The sequence below is a fragment of the Lycorma delicatula genome, chromosome 7 (genome assembly GCF_047948215.1).
Source record: "Lycorma delicatula isolate Av1 chromosome 7, ASM4794821v1, whole genome shotgun sequence".
Classification (NCBI taxonomy): Eukaryota; Metazoa; Arthropoda; class Insecta; order Hemiptera; family Fulgoridae; genus Lycorma; species Lycorma delicatula.
In genome coordinates, this window is record NC_134461.1 from 148,164,144 (window position 1) to 148,180,279 (window position 16,136).

Genomic DNA, 16,136 nt, shown 5'->3' on the forward strand with positions numbered 1-16,136 from the left:
TTTCAGTTTGAAAATTAATGTATTTTTTCAGCCACATTTAGGATATTTTGATGTTAATAAAATTAATTTTTTGTAGCTTTGTTTTGTTTGTTAATAGTTTATTTACATCATTTTGTTCAGAATTAAATTTTCTACAAGTTTTGTGTAACATTTTTTACTTATTTATTACCCATGTAACAAAGTTATTGCACATAAAATGTACAATAACTACATAAAATTTAGCAAAATGGGATTTTCACCATAATGTTTCGCGTTCTAGCCCAGTTTTCTCATAAACCACTACAGATAGAGTTCTGAAACCTGTTGTATTCAATTTGTCAGATCAAAAAACATAAGAAACAATCAAGCTTACCCCTTAATTTGCATTCCTTGAATTTCATTATGGTTTTATTTTACTCTATGCCCAGGAATCGTGGTGAAATCTTTTGCCAGCCATAACTCGCTGACGAAGCATTTCCAGACCCATGTTTATATAAAAAATTTTCACTGGTAGAACTCATCCAGAAATTCTTTCTGTCTCTCTGTCTGTCTCTGTGTGCACACACATTTCCGAATAACTATGCTAATCTGTTAGATTAACAGTGTACCTGATGCATGCAAAAATTAGCCTTCAACCTACCAGACAATTGTTTTCAGAGATTAATAGCACCGCATTTCACCTGCCAAAACAGCACCCCATTTGTTACCAGTTGATGATGATAATTGGTCTAGCCTCCCATGATGTGCTTATATAAGTCACCATTTTGCCACACAGTTACACCTCATGGGAAGCTCATTACTATTAAACATAGATTTTTTTTAAATTTATTTAATATTATTTTAATGAAAATGTAATTCTGTTTTGTAATATTATTCATTTTAATTGTACAGTTCAATGCCAGGTCACAAAGTGAGAGACACGCAGTTCACAATTCATTAAAGTTTGTGCTTCAACTTAATAATCTCCAATTTTACATATATATATATATATATATATATATATATATATATATATTTAAGATATTTTTCAAGCTGAAATATATCTAAAAACCTTTGCAGTTATGCCAAGAAACATAGGTAAAAATTTAATTGCACTTGATAATTTTGAGAATGTTTTTGTTTATTCTGAACAAACAAAAAACCTCCTCCCTCTTCATTATATAATAGTATAGTAAATGATTAGTTAATGCAAAATTATTAATGTTTAGCAGATCCACAATTTACACTAAGTGAGCAAACTGTTTGTCCCCCTCTCTTTTGTCAACTGAACTGTTGGCTGGCTTATGCAGTATGGGCGAGCAGGATTTGTTGTACTAACTAACCAGATGACAACAATATTAATAATAATATGACATATTTGTATATAAAATGCAAATACAATGACTAGTATGCTAGACACAGCAGTTGGTGAGGAGAAAACTTTCAGCTCGCGTATTGTATTAAAATACCAATTAGATATTTGGATTTTATAATCTGTGTGATATATTACATCAAAATAATAAACAAAAAAAACAGTGGTTAAATTTTATATTTCTTTTGCAAAATTGTTGATGTGTTGTAATACATATTTGCTGTTGTCATAAATTTTTCTCCATACAAGTAGATAACATTAGTAGTACACAGAATTACATTTGGTTGCTACTTTGTTGATTTTACAATATATGATAATCACATATTATCAGTTTGCTTGAAAACTATCAGTGTCCAATAATTTCACTTATAATTGAAATATTAATGATTTAATAGAGTATTTATTCATTCTAAGGGTAAGTGTTTATCATGTCTCTATAATCTTATTTTCTATGTCTTCAATTTTGGTATTTTTCTTTTCCGTGTCTCTCAACTTTGTTTTTGTTTTATTTTTTTCACTATTCTATCTTTATTTATACTTCTTTTAATGTGAACTTCTTTTCTTGAGTGCAGTTATCCTTTCAATTTTATTGTTTATATTTTTATTCTTCATATACTGTAATCGGTTCTAGAATCTTCCTTTCTTTCTTTTTAAATTTTCTCCACAGCCAACTAATTTCTTTTTTGTAAACATTATATCGCATATATTGCTTCCTCTGAGCATTATTCATTGAAAAAAATGCCCAGTTTTATGTTCCCTGGGCATAATTACCTTGGACCGGAGCAACCTAGTAGATAATGGGAAACCTGTGGATAGAGATGATGAAGCATGATCTCGTGTATGAGAACGCGGGATATAAGAAGGATGTGCGGAAGGCAGACAGAGAGGCGATTAGAGAATTTGTGTGGATGAGCTCAACTGGCGTAGTGCTGTTGGAGCTGCTGGGCTCTCTACCAAGTATGCGGTGGAGTCTGTAGTTTGCGTGCAGTATCTGAGGATGAGTGGTGGATATAAGGTCAACCATGAGGACCTTGACTGAGAAGACAGGCCGAGAGCTCGGAGTGCGGTGTTAGAAGAGGTGAGAAAGGCTGAAGGTGGAAAAAGAAAGACTAAGGTAGACAAGCTGTCTACACACGACATTATTACTAGTGGGTGTATGAACATTTATTATAGTGTAGTTTTATTCTTTTAGGATGAGTGTTGAGATTCTTGGGGATTGTAACTTGAATTTTTGTATGGAGTTTATTATCTTGAGGCTGACTAAAAAGGCTGTCCCAAACTGTGGGACATTTTTCCCACTCACTTCCCAGGTATACCTTTGTTCATGTGTTTAGTGTTGGGGCATTCCAATGCTTCCAATCGCATGTTATCTTCTAAGTGGCACCCACTGCATGGAAATGCTGCCTTCTCTGATCTCTGGACTGCATCCAAATACTACCCCTTCTCTGAACTGTGGTGGTGCTTGGTTCAGCTGGTGGAGTATGCCTTAAAAAGACTTTTCATGGTTTGACTGTCAAGGTGTCACCTGTGGTGAGACTAGGTCCTGAGTTGCAATTCTAGATGTGATCTACTGAGGTGTGATTTAATGATAAATGAAGCTGTGATGAATATGTTTAGTTTACATTTTAATAATTATAAAAGAAAGTACCTTTAGATAATTAAATATATATTTGTTAACAAAAAGAATTTAATAAACATATTTTTTTTTAATTTGTTAATAATACTTTTTTCAGTTAAAATAAAAAAATTGTTCTGACTCTGTTAATTCATATGTAGGTCTAATGAAGAAAAGTACTTGTAATTCTAATTGAAAGGCTGTAGTGAATAATAGTCTTGTTTAATATGAGTACATGATAAAACTAATGTATAATAAAAAATGCCATAACTTCTAAAGTCCAATTACAATGTAATAAAGAAAGAATTGTATGCAATGATGTTTTTACCTTCATTTTTTTTTTGTAACATCATGAAGGTAATTCTTCATTAGAGTTTCACAACTGACATAAAAAAATAGCTTTTAGTTGTATCTGCTTTTATTACAAATATTTTATAACAAATATTTTATACTGATTGATCAAGTTTTGTCACATCATAATATTCTGATTGCCAAAGGGCAAAAACGAACACTTTTAACATTTTTTGAGACTACTCTATTATTAAATGTGAGTAAAATAATTATTTTCTTATTGTCACATTTTCTAAGGTAGTTGATGTAGATTTGTAACAGAAAACTTGGGAATGGTGATTATTATATGTAGAATACAATAGTAAAGAATTCTCAATAACTGATGGTGATTTTCAACATACGATTTGGATTATTAGACTGTATAAAATGTTTATTTACATTCAGAAAAGCTAGAAAGAAACTTAAATTATTTTTATATTTTTTTAGTACCTAAAAATAAGTGTTTCTTAGTTACTTTGTATCACAAACTACCGAAATAACATTATTATTTGTACAGAAAAATTGAAATAATGACGTTACATATTATTTGAAGTAAAATAGTTAAACAAATATATTACTGAAGTTTCTACAATAAAAAATAGAATAAATTAAGTCACATATATTGTAATAAAATAAATATTAGGTCACGAAAAAAGTTTCTTTGTTTTTTAATACGAAAGTAAAAGGATTTTTTTATTTCAAATGAAGCTTAATAAACGAAGTACATGTCGTTCTGATCGACCACCTTTGCTAATTTTTTAGGTAAAACATTAACCCATCGCTATACAACTTATGTATTTTCTGGATGAAAAACTGTGATAAGTGATTTTCACAGGCCTCTTTTGAAGTCAACGCTTATACCGTTAAGAGAGGTTCTGTAGAGACTGAAACAAGTGGTAGTATGATGTAAGATCAGGAATGTACAGCGGATTCATCAAAACTTTCTTTCAATTTTCAACAGCTCATTAATGATGTCTAGATTTGGTCTTGGCATGATGGAAGACGATACGTTTTCTACTGACTGCTTTATCTCAAACACTTAGCGTAATCTTTCCAATTGTTAGCGATAGAAGGTTAGAATAAATCGTTTTATTGGGCAATAGCAAGTTATAGCTGTAATTCCTTTCCAACCCCACAGTGCACACAGTATTACTTTTCTTTGCATCAATCCTCTCTTTTCCACCATTTGCAGATTTTTACCTCTCTTCGACCTGATTTTTTCTCACATTATTGTCATACATGATCCATTTTTCATCGCCCAAACTGAGTTATTAAATAAATGATTCGATTTTATCCTATTTTAGCAACAATTTTCAGATTTAAATTTGATCCATTAAATTTTTCATTGTTAAATGGTCTGGCGCTTAAATAGTTGTTTTGTACAAACTATTTTGTAGCCGATGTTGAATTTGTTACTGATATCACAACTACAAATTTTCTTTCTCAGTTTTTTCTATGATTTCATTCTTTTTCAGTCATTAGTAGTTGACAAGAGTGCATTATCAACATCAAAATTTTGATTGAAAACACTTCAACTGGTTTGTGCCTCACTTATAACACTTCATATTGATATACTTCATACATATTTCTAAGTCATCTGAGTCACGTTCTTCTCATTTTTGTAGTAAAATTTCAAAATCTATCGTCTTTATTTTCAAAATGAATAACTTTTACATAAGTAAACTAATATAAACATAACCTTTCTAAAGATAGTCTGATCTATAACCTTTCATATGCTTGTAAGTGTTGACAAATTTGATTAATATTACCAGAGTTATGTAATCATAACCCATCCATTGGGAAACTACGATTAAACCTTTTCCTCAAATATGTATTATAAAATAAATATCTAAATTAGAAATTACTAAATAGTATGACATTAAAATATATATATATTGTAATGCTCTATTCATTGTGAATACTAGGATACTAAAGATATTTCAAGTATTTAATTCAAGCAGTGACTTGCTTGAAAATTATGACTTCTACTTAAATGCCGATCTCTATGGCAGAATAGTAACATTTTCCTTTTATTCGGAAGATTCTGAGATTGAATCCAGTCAAGTTGGCACATTTCATACACTATAAAATTCATATTATCATTAAGAAGTAAAGATATGAACTTTAAGACAAAATATTTATCTGTGTGACATTGTTTGAAAATTTTAAAAGCCTTGCAATTACATTACAACTATTTCATTGTATTTTATCTGATGATTCCTTTGCTCGCTCTCAAATTGTGATCAGATAAATAACCAGAATTATTAAGAAGCCGTATCTGAAAAGCAGTGTTTTTGTATAAGGTAAATCATTCAGTGAGTGATAATGTCTGGATGTAGTTTCACTGGTCTTATTTTTAAGGGATAGACATAGTCATTAAGATATATTTCTTCCTTGACTTCTTTACCACGGTAGATTTAGAAGGTATACACAATAAGGCTACAACATTTTATCTATTATATACTTTAAGAAAATCAGAATTGCTGTTCACTGCAATCTTATTCAAAATCAATGCGAATTCTTTTTGCTCAGCAAAGAACAGCTTGGGTGTAAATTTCGGTAGGCCCAAATCATCTGTTAAATTTTTGCCTAATTTCATTTATTGAAATTCTAAATGTTTTCAAATAGAATGAACTTTTCAGCAGTTTTTTTAAAAAAATTAAATACTAATTTTTACTTTTGTAGTTATAGTTCTTTTGCTACTATATAGCAGCTGTAGCTACAAAGGGAATGTTTATAGATCCATCCAAAATTTCAGATCATTTCAAAATTAAAAAAAAATAAATATCGTTGATTCACGACCCCATGAGTCGAAAACAGCATATTAATCTCTGGAACATGTGTATACGTGCAAAGTGTTGGCCAGTATTTTAATTAATATCTCTATACTAATGTAAATTCTTTGAAAATGGTCCTAAAATATCTTTATCAAGCATTGGTGGCATTAAATTTTTGGAAAAATGAAAAAGGTGGGAGGATTGGATTTAACCATTTTGAATTTTTGTGTAGTGGTGGTCATAAAAAATTGAGCTGAGTACAATGAAAATACTTATTAAATTATTTAAATTTTTAAGTCTTTTATTTCTAAATAGTTTTTACCTCATGTCTCAAAAAACCATTGACTGAAATGTTTAAACTTGGCACAAATATTTTGCTATATATATCCCAGTTTTGGCCTTATTTTTCAACCCTATTGGACAAGGGACATAATGGTACCCATAATTTTAATATGGGTAACCCATTATTTGTGTAACAGGTATTTCAATAAGAACCAGTAAGTTAATTAAGAAATACTCTTTTTTTGTCAACAATATTTAATAATATTTTTATTGTAATCTAAGGTACAATGTAGGAAGTATGAATATGAAAAAATATGTCTGCCAAGTGCACCATGGTTCTGTTGGCAGTGTCTTTTTACAAAATTTTCAACCGTATATTTATATGTTGGTAAGTCAGTTTCTTCAATACAATGGTGAATTTAATTCTTCAATTCCAGGGAGTGTTTGTGGGTTATTGGCATATAGTTACTCTTCAAACAACCTCATCAAAAGTAATTGTAAGGTGTTAGATCACATGACCTTGCTGGCCAGTTCTAATCTCCAAACTAAGAAATTATAAATTTGGTCTGCAATATTTGGTGGCTTCACGTGTTGTGTAGCAGGTTGCATTGTCCTGTTATATATATCTTCCACGTCAAATTCTGACAAAAAAAATTCTCAAGCATTGCACAGTATTCACCGTAATAGTAATACTAGTGTTGTTCTCAAAGAAAAGATCCCAATAACTATCCCCAACCCAAATTTGCTTATATCATTTTGTGGGCATGTGAACTACTTTTGGTTTTTCACTACCTCAAATTTGACAATTTTGTTTATTCATGAAACCAATAAGGTGGAGAAAGACTTGTTACTAAAAAATCTTCCATTGAAATTTGTCAATTACTTGGATGATGTATAATTCATTTCTTTTTTCAGAAAAAATCTCTTATGTATACAGTGAGATACACATAAGTAGTACACACAATACATTCGGATGATATTTACTTTATTTTTTATTCGAATAATGATGGATAAAGGTTTGCTGGAAAATGAATTATCCCCAATAATTCCACCAATTAGTAAAATATTGTATCGATGCTTTATTAATATTTTTATAATCTGTACAATCTAATATATCAGAATAATAAACAAAAGGGAGGTTGATTTTTTTACTTTTTCACAAAAATGGATTCATTTTGATTATTTAGAAAGATGATGTGCATTCAAAATTCATTAATTTTTCCATGTGTTGTTTTCTCCATGCTGATAATAATTTACTAAAATATCACTTTATTATAGTTTTTGACTTCTAAAGATTTTAAAATGAAAAAAAAAGTTACTTATTCCCATAGTGACAGGAGTAGCGTTTTGAATTTGTATGAGCACTCATGTTTACATTTTTTTTCTTTTTCAAATGATCTGTATATAATGTTTTTGTTATTTGTTCTTAAATAAATTTCATTGAAATTTGTATCAACCAATAAGATTGTAAAGAATGTTATTAAATTAGTTTGAGGGATTTGATTTCATATTTCTGCAAAGATTATCATAATTGATTTGAGTTATCAGCCCTTCATTCTCAAAACTACTTTTAGCACTCTACAAATGCCAAACCCAAAAATTTACTACATTAGAGTGACACTTTTTTCTTGTTTGTTGATGATTAACACGATGACCACAACAGCATATGCCAAGATTATTCTCTTTTGAATGCACATCTATGTAAAAAGTTATCTTCATTTTTCTTTAAAAAAAAAACAGTTGTTGCCATTGATCTGTCTCATATTACTGAAACATATTACTTAAACAGTCATAAACATATTTACTTTCAAGCATTCATATTTTGCTTTTTGTTACAGCAAGTAGATTTACTGCAGCTGTAAGAGGAACTGCTTGATGTTAGTAACTGTGATATTGACAAAGATCCTTTAGCAGTTGAAGAGACTGACTTAGTTAAATCAGAAAATTTAAAAGTTGAAAATAAAGCGGTAAGAGTGTGAGATTTTACATACAGTGGAACACCAATTATCCAGATAGACCTGGCAAAGCCAAATCTGGATAATTGAAAAGAGTAATTTAAAAAAGTTTTATCATATAAACTGCACTTATAATTTTATATTTAATGGGTAAGACATAAGCAAAAAAAAAAAAATTAAATGAAAAAGTAAACATATTTAAGAAGAAATTTGGAAAATGAAAATACAGTGTTCAACGTAAGAAAAAAGATGTATAGTAATATGGTACAAAAATAGTATAAAAATTTACTTTTATAATTAGTTCTACAAAGGCAGTTAAAAAATCCAGTATAAATATTGATAAAAATAAGTGGTATTAAAGCAAGGATTTGCTTGAATAGTAATTAAATTTTTCAGATAATGTACTAGTTTTAAGTTCCTTTGTCTGGATTTTAAGCAGTCCAGTTATCATCTGGAAAATTGGTGTCCCAATGTATTATCTTTTCATTACTATTATTATTATTATCTAGTATGTAAATTTTGGATTACATCCGATCCATTTCTTAACTCATATGTATTATTATTATTATTATTTCTGATTATTACCTCTTAGGAGAGCATGTGAACTTAACCATCATGGCTCTACTTCCTTCTCTTTATAAAACCTCTTCATCTGTTCACTATGTTTCTTCTTCCTCTCCTCAGTCTATCTTCCTATCGCTTGTCGTTTTTGCTCTTGTTCAATTTTCCTATTTCTAATTTCATCCCTAAATTTTCTTCTGTGCTTGATTTCTTCTTCTGAGATTTGGAGTCGTTCCAGGTTGTCTTGTGTTTCTTTCATCCAAATGGACTTTAATTTACTTGGCTTGATGATGTTGAAAATTTTCTTAGCGAGTTTATCATATTCAGTCATCCTGCTTAAGTGTCATATGTGTTTTTGTTAAATGAATTACAGAAAAGTCAGTTGAAAAACCCAGTAAAATAAAGATCAATAAAAAATTTCTTATTGAAGCAAAGATTTATTTCAATAGTGTTTAAATTTTTCAAATAATGTATTACTTTTTTTCTAAGTTGCCTAGTCTGGATTCAATTAATCACCAACATTCTTACCACTGTGCCGAATAACCTCAAATAACAAAAAAATAATCACCAAACATAATAACAGAACCCTAAAAACCTAATATGAAAATTTGACTTTCAGGGGATGCTGCATTGTCAGTCTGTACAAAATCCTGTAACAGAGCTAATCAAAACTAAGGAAGGCAAACTTAAGGGTAAATTTATAATTATAGTCATAACATTAATACTAAGATTATTTAACATGTTTTTGTATTATTTAAGTTGTTGCAAAATTTAAGTGTTAACAACATAACAGATATAACAGTATTTGTTTTACTCCAATTTATACAATATTGTAACAAGACTGGTATAGTGAGCCTGAGTAAAGGATTCCTACCGATTGTAAAAGTAATGTAAAGTACAATTGCAGGAATCCAGAAAGGGACAAAAAGGAGAACCTTTTTGTAAAGAATGGTCGTTTAACAATTATCCTTTGCTATACTGCCTGTTAACATGCAGTGAACACCTGTTGTACGGTGAGAAGAGGCCAGGTTTGGAATTCATGGGAACAAAAGCCTTGGTTTTCACACTATGAGTTGGGTCCAGTCTGGTAGGTAAAGAGGCTAGAAGTATAAATAGCCCAGTAAGACCGGCTAAAAGAGAGTTCTATTAGAACCAGTCTGCAAGGTGTTACAACGTCAGTCCCACAAGGGCAGTTCAGCAAGGAGAGGCTGCGAGTTCGGTGGAGTTCTGCAAATCAGTCCGGCAAAGAGAGTCACAGGTGTGTCTGCGAAGATGAGAGTGCAAGACTTCAGTCCAGCAAGGAGAGTCTTGAATCCAGTTCGATAAGACTAAGATGATGCCACGAGTAATTCCAGTAAACAAGAAATATTATCGGTGAGTTACAGTAAAGCTATAAGTGTATAAGTGGAAGAAATAATGCAATAACCTTTAGGATAGATAGCAAGGGTATTTGCAAGTGAAATTTATAAGATCGTTTGTTAATGGGTTGAATTCTAGTTTTGTTTTTTCTACCTGGAATAAATTCTGAACGATTTTTTGAACTCTGTCCTATGTATATAATCTGTATTTACTATTGACACTTATGACTATTTGATGTGTAATATTTTGATTGTTATTCTTTGTTGATTACATTATTTATTTGGATTTGTTAGTGACACGTACTATTATCATTTACTACTATTATCCTGATTATTATTGTGGTTGTAATTACTATATTAATAATTGTGTTCATTAATTGTTTTATTATTGTCACTTATTATTATTAATTTGTCTGATTATAATTATGAACATTTTAAACCAGTAAGTTGTAATTATATAAACATTCTAAATTGTCAACCTCTCAATATTCTGATCTAGCCACAAAACATGCGACAATATACTAAGCATAAAAGTGTACAACACAATATAAATATTATTTACTTCATCATCATATTCTTGTTTCTTCGTCACATTACTAAATCTAGAATGTTGAATTTTAATAATGAGTATGGGCAGTCATTTGTTATAGTATTATTATGTTTAATTATTTTTATTCTTTTTCTAAGATAATAAATTTAAATTTTAATTGTTCTCAGTCTTTAACAATATATTTTTTTGTTTATAAGAATTGATGCATTTTAGTAATTTGCTCTCTGAATTGAAGAGGATTGTACTTGCCACCACTTTTCTTTTGTAAAACAGAGCATTGAACATAGTGATATTTAAAAGTTGGCAGAACTGCTTTTATATCAACCATTATTGTCTTTTCTTTCGAGCGGGTGTGTGCTCAGCATTTGATCCATCCTATCAACTCTGTCCATAAATATATAATCATTGACAACGTTTGGAAGCATTGTCTTCTTTCTTTCCTTACTATTCTATGCATTCTCATTTGTGTTTAGTTGTCTAACACAAGACATCTCATTTATTTTGCCGCTTCACTATCATTTATGACACACTGATGCAATTTCATTACTTAATTTTAAAGTAGATTTATATTGTTTTTGAAGCTTATGGAACTTTGTAATTGCGATAAAAGCATTTATGTTTTGCTTTTTGTTACAGCAAGTAGATTTACTACAACTGGAAGAGGAACTGCTTGATATTACTAATGGTGACATCGAAAAAGATCCTTTAACAATTGAAGAGACCAATTTAGTTGAAAATGAAGTGGTAAGGGTATTCGATTTTTCATACAGTGAAACACCAATTATCCAGATGAATCTCTTTGCTAGGCCAAATCGGGATAATCGAAAAGGATAATTTAAAAAAGGTTTATCATATATACTGTACATATCATTCTAATGTTAAATGGGTAAGACATTAAGTAAAAAAATTAAAGATAAAAAGTAAATGTATTTCAGTAAAATTAAGCAGAAATTTGGAACGTATGTACAATAAAAGAAAAAGGAGATATAGTAATACGGTACAAAAAGTACATTATGTAGAAATTTGCTTGTATAATTAGTTTTACAGAGGTCGGTGTAAAAAGCTACCACATTTATTATTCAATAGCTATCCGTTCCATCATATTTCTGATTGCAGTCATGTATGCCATTCTCGGAGGGAACCTTTTTAAAATTATTTTCAAAGGGGTGGAACTCGCCCTCTCCACTATACCTATTCCAATTCAAAAATTTTAAATGGCAATAGTAACATTTAATTACATTAATCGACAAACTGAAAAATATAATGAATTTTGGTGAAAAGAAATCCAACCCTCCCCTTCGCTCAGTAGGTGTGAAAACCATTTAGGTTGTACTTTATAAAAATCCAGTCCAACAAACTAACTATAAAGTTATTGACATTACTTCTTAAACCATTTGAAATTATGATTATAATTATAGTCTGTAGATTAAAACTTTGAAAATTATTTTTCAAATTACCAACACAAAATTTTGCTCTTAAGTATTCTCAAAATTTTTAGGAGTTGAAAACTTATTTTTTTAAAATGAGACAATGTAGGTTGTGATACCTCATTGGAAGCCCCTTTGCATGACAAGTAATTTTGTACAAATAAAATAAAAATTGGTTCACTGGTATTTATGTTATGATTAAAAATGTGGTTTTTTTATGTTATGTTGAGATACAGTGTTACTGACCCAAAGCATTAGGTATGAAGTCATCCATTCTTGTTAAAAATATGGGTTTTAGGTTTCTCCATTATTGATTAAACGTACCAGTAAACACAGCATTAAAACAAAAGTTAAACATACAAAAAACCAATAATAAGGTACCTTATCTTTGCTAGTAACATGCTAAACAATCTATTACCAGATAAACTTAATAAATAATTAAAAACTAATTCATAAATGAATAATAGTTAATCAAAAAATAATGTTTTAATTATTCTTTACTTAATTATATATATGTATATATTGCCTACAGCAATTTTTTGTTTTAAATTGTACAAATCTCAAACTTTTCTTTGTTACAACTTGTAATATAATCCCAAACAAAAAAGTCCAAAAGACTGATATGTGGGAGATCTAGTTGGCTATGCAGTTGGACCTCTCATCTGATCCAACATCCAGGGAAGCCTTGTTCAGAAATTTGGTAACATCTCAATAAAAGTGTGGTGAAACACTATCTTGTTGGAAACTGTATCCTGCAGGAATCTGAGGAACAACAAAGTTTTCAAGCAGTTGAGGTTCGTTTGCCTTCAAACAGTGGGCTCCATGAAAAAACTGACTGATGGTGCCAATTTTATTCCGTCATAATCGGACATTGATTTTTGATTTGTCTCTTTCATTTGCAATTGTAATTATTAATTATTTTTGATTTTACAGGTTACTATCGATAAAGGAAGCATCAAGGGAAGTATCAAAATACCCAATGAATGTAAGTGTGCATATGGTGATGTAACAACAGAAGAAAATTTAGTGGAGAATATAAGTAGTGAAAACGTGTTATTTTTCCAGAATGGGAAGAAATTGGTTTGTGAATATTGCGATGAAAGATTCCGATGTAAATGTTATTTAAAGAGACCCATTAACTTTCATTGTAAAAAAAAAAATAATAGTAATTTTTGTCAAAAGTCTGTTATTCATGATAACGATTTAAACCTTATGCATAATGAAGAGAAAAATTATATTTGCAACTTTTGTCAGAAGACTTTTAATCAAAGTGCTAATTTAAAATTACATTTAAATATTCATACAAAAGAGAAAAATTATGTTTGCAACTTCTGCCAAAAGGTTTTGCTAATTAACCTTCTAATTTAAAGAAACATCTTAATATTCATACAAAAGAGAAAGATTATGTTTGTAAGTTCTGCCAAAAGTTTGTAAGTTCAGTCATTATTCTAGTTTAAAGAAGCATCTTAATATTCATACAAAAGAAAAAAAATTATGTCTGTAAATTCTGCCAAAAGGCTTTTAATTATCTTTCTAATTTTTAAGAAGCATATTAATTTACACACCAAAGAAAAAATTTGTTCGTAACATTAGTAAAAAATCTTTAATGAGAGTTATACTTTAAAAAATTACTTCTTTTTGTTGTAATGATTATGTTTGTAAGGCGGAGGTTATGTGTGTTCTCAATATTGTACAAAATAAGTTATACTTAAGTTTACGTGAAGATATTGGTGCAACTTTTAAAATTACTTTTCCTGATAGTTGTATAGTGTCAAAATTCCAGCTTGGAGCTATTAAATGCTCTTGTCATCAATCATGTTCCTGTACTGTACTTGGATGGCATTCTGCAAATACACTGGACTAATAATGACAAAATATTTTTTAAGTAAATATTAGTAACGTTTGTTTTCTGTTCTAGTTTTCTTATATGTATTACTTTTAGTTTTCCTTTAAGTTTTGATCATACATATATTCTTTATTAAATTGAAATATATGTATCTTAATGTTTTTATGCAAACCAAGTTATGAAATATAGTTTTCTTTTTACTTGACAAAATAATGTAGGCTAGTTTTTGTGAAAAAGTTCAGCAATTCTATGTGTGTGCCAATTGTTTTAAAATTTTTAAAAATTGCTTTAGTTAGCTTTTATTTCTTATCTGTTACTTTTAGTTACCATGATCAGCAAAAAACTTATTATATTTTTGTTATTTTTTGTTTTGTACTTTACAGTGTAAATTACTGAAACAATTTATCACAAAAATTAGCCAAATTTTAAATGTATATTGAAAAAATCATTAAAAAATGAATTTAATAATGGAAAAAAAAGTGTGAGGGTGGCAGCTATGGGTACGGTAAAGACTGCAAAAAAAATAATTTATGTACTTTGCAGAGTAAAGTACCACAGCTGCTCATCGGAACCGGCTCACCTAAGCATACTGGCACAGATGGGCTGTCCACCCTTCCCTACGCTAAAGTCCACGGCATCTCCCTTCAGCGCCCTTACCGTGTAACACCTTCATAGCATACGTGTCAAAGGCCCTTCAGTTCTCTTTTGAGGACAGCATGAAGGACACCAGGTTTTCAGGTCTTGATCTGTCGATGTCCGCCAAAGGTGCCATTGTGCATACATAAATATGGTGTGCTCCGCTGTGTCCTCTGTTGCAAAACATGCAGCACGGAGTGTCCCGTCTGCCAAATCAATTGAGGTAATGTTGAAACATTCCTTGGCCGTAGAGCAATTGTGACGTATAAAAATCTATATTGCCAAGTTTCCTTTTTGTCCATATGTCTAAGTCTGTGATACATCTCCTTGTCCAGGCTGCTTCATTTCCAGTCATCTATCTTTCATGCCATGTCTCCATTACAGTAGCCTTGTCCTCACGCTTCCCCATACCATCGTAGCAAAGCTCTTGCACTCTAACTTGAAGGTCAATTGGCAAAGCTGATGCCAACACATTCACCGCACTATATGACGTAGTTGTATAACATGCCGTAACACCCAACAACGTTCACCTGTGGACTGTGTAAACGTGCCCAGTTCCTTTTAATCATTGACATGATTAATCGGCGTTTGGAAGCCCTTGGAGCCGACTGAGTAGTGATCAACACATTCAGTGATTTCAAGATTTTTTAGGTCCTTGTACAACTGTCTACTATGTGTTGACTAAACTTACATGATTTGTTGATCTGTACCCCCAGGTACATTATCATGTCTCTCGTAGCAACTGACCACCTAGCATGAGGTTTATTCTACCCATCATTCTTCTGCCTGTTAGTGTAATGTAATTTATAATATGTATTAAATTTTATTACATATAAATATTTTTTTTTTAAATGTTCATATTTTACCAGTGTAATTGACTTTGTAGATGTGTGTTTCACTTAAATAAAAATACATCTTCATTAATAAAAAAATATATTCATGAATAATAATGTTTAGTATATAGACAAGTTTCAATGATAGGCAAAATAAAGACTTTTTTATTTTTGGATGTACTTTTTTTAATAAAGAATGCTGCTCTTAGTTTTTTAGCGAATAAAACATGTAACAACATAAGATATTTATTGAATAAGTTATTAAATTTATATTTGCATTTGTTAATATTGTTTAATGCAGGGAATCTACATTGGATCGCATTAATGTTTAATAAACAAAATTATTTTTGCAGCACCTTTTAAAACAATAAAAAAGTAATTATATTTGACTATCTGTTTTACTGATGTGATTATGTGTTTTACTGTGTCTCATAAATCTTCATGTTTAATCATCTAAGAACAAACACAAGTTTTTAAGTGTGCTTTAACATGTTAGGTTCTATAAAATATTGAAATAGTATTACGCAAGATTATCATTATTAAGATTATTGCCCTTAGAAATTGCAATAGAATTTGAAAGATCATATATTATAATGCTATAATTTACATCCTTGGTTCAGAACATCAAGCATTCGT

At 30.1% G+C, this 16,136-nt stretch overlaps 1 protein-coding gene across 1 annotated transcript in view; it reads left to right on the plus strand.

The window, feature by feature from the left end:
- The window catches only part of LOC142328402 (uncharacterized), a 69,192-nt gene extending 53,524 nt beyond the window's left edge, over positions 1–15,668 (plus strand). The window contains exons 3-5 of the mRNA XM_075372105.1: positions 8,198–8,301; positions 11,395–11,502; positions 13,119–15,668. Coding sequence (XP_075228220.1) covers positions 8,198–8,301; positions 11,395–11,502; positions 13,119–13,553 — 647 coding nt within the window. The 3' untranslated portion in view covers positions 13,554–15,668. The remainder of the gene's footprint in view (positions 1–8,197; positions 8,302–11,394; positions 11,503–13,118) is intronic.
- The last annotated feature ends 468 nt before the right edge of the window (positions 15,669–16,136 follow it).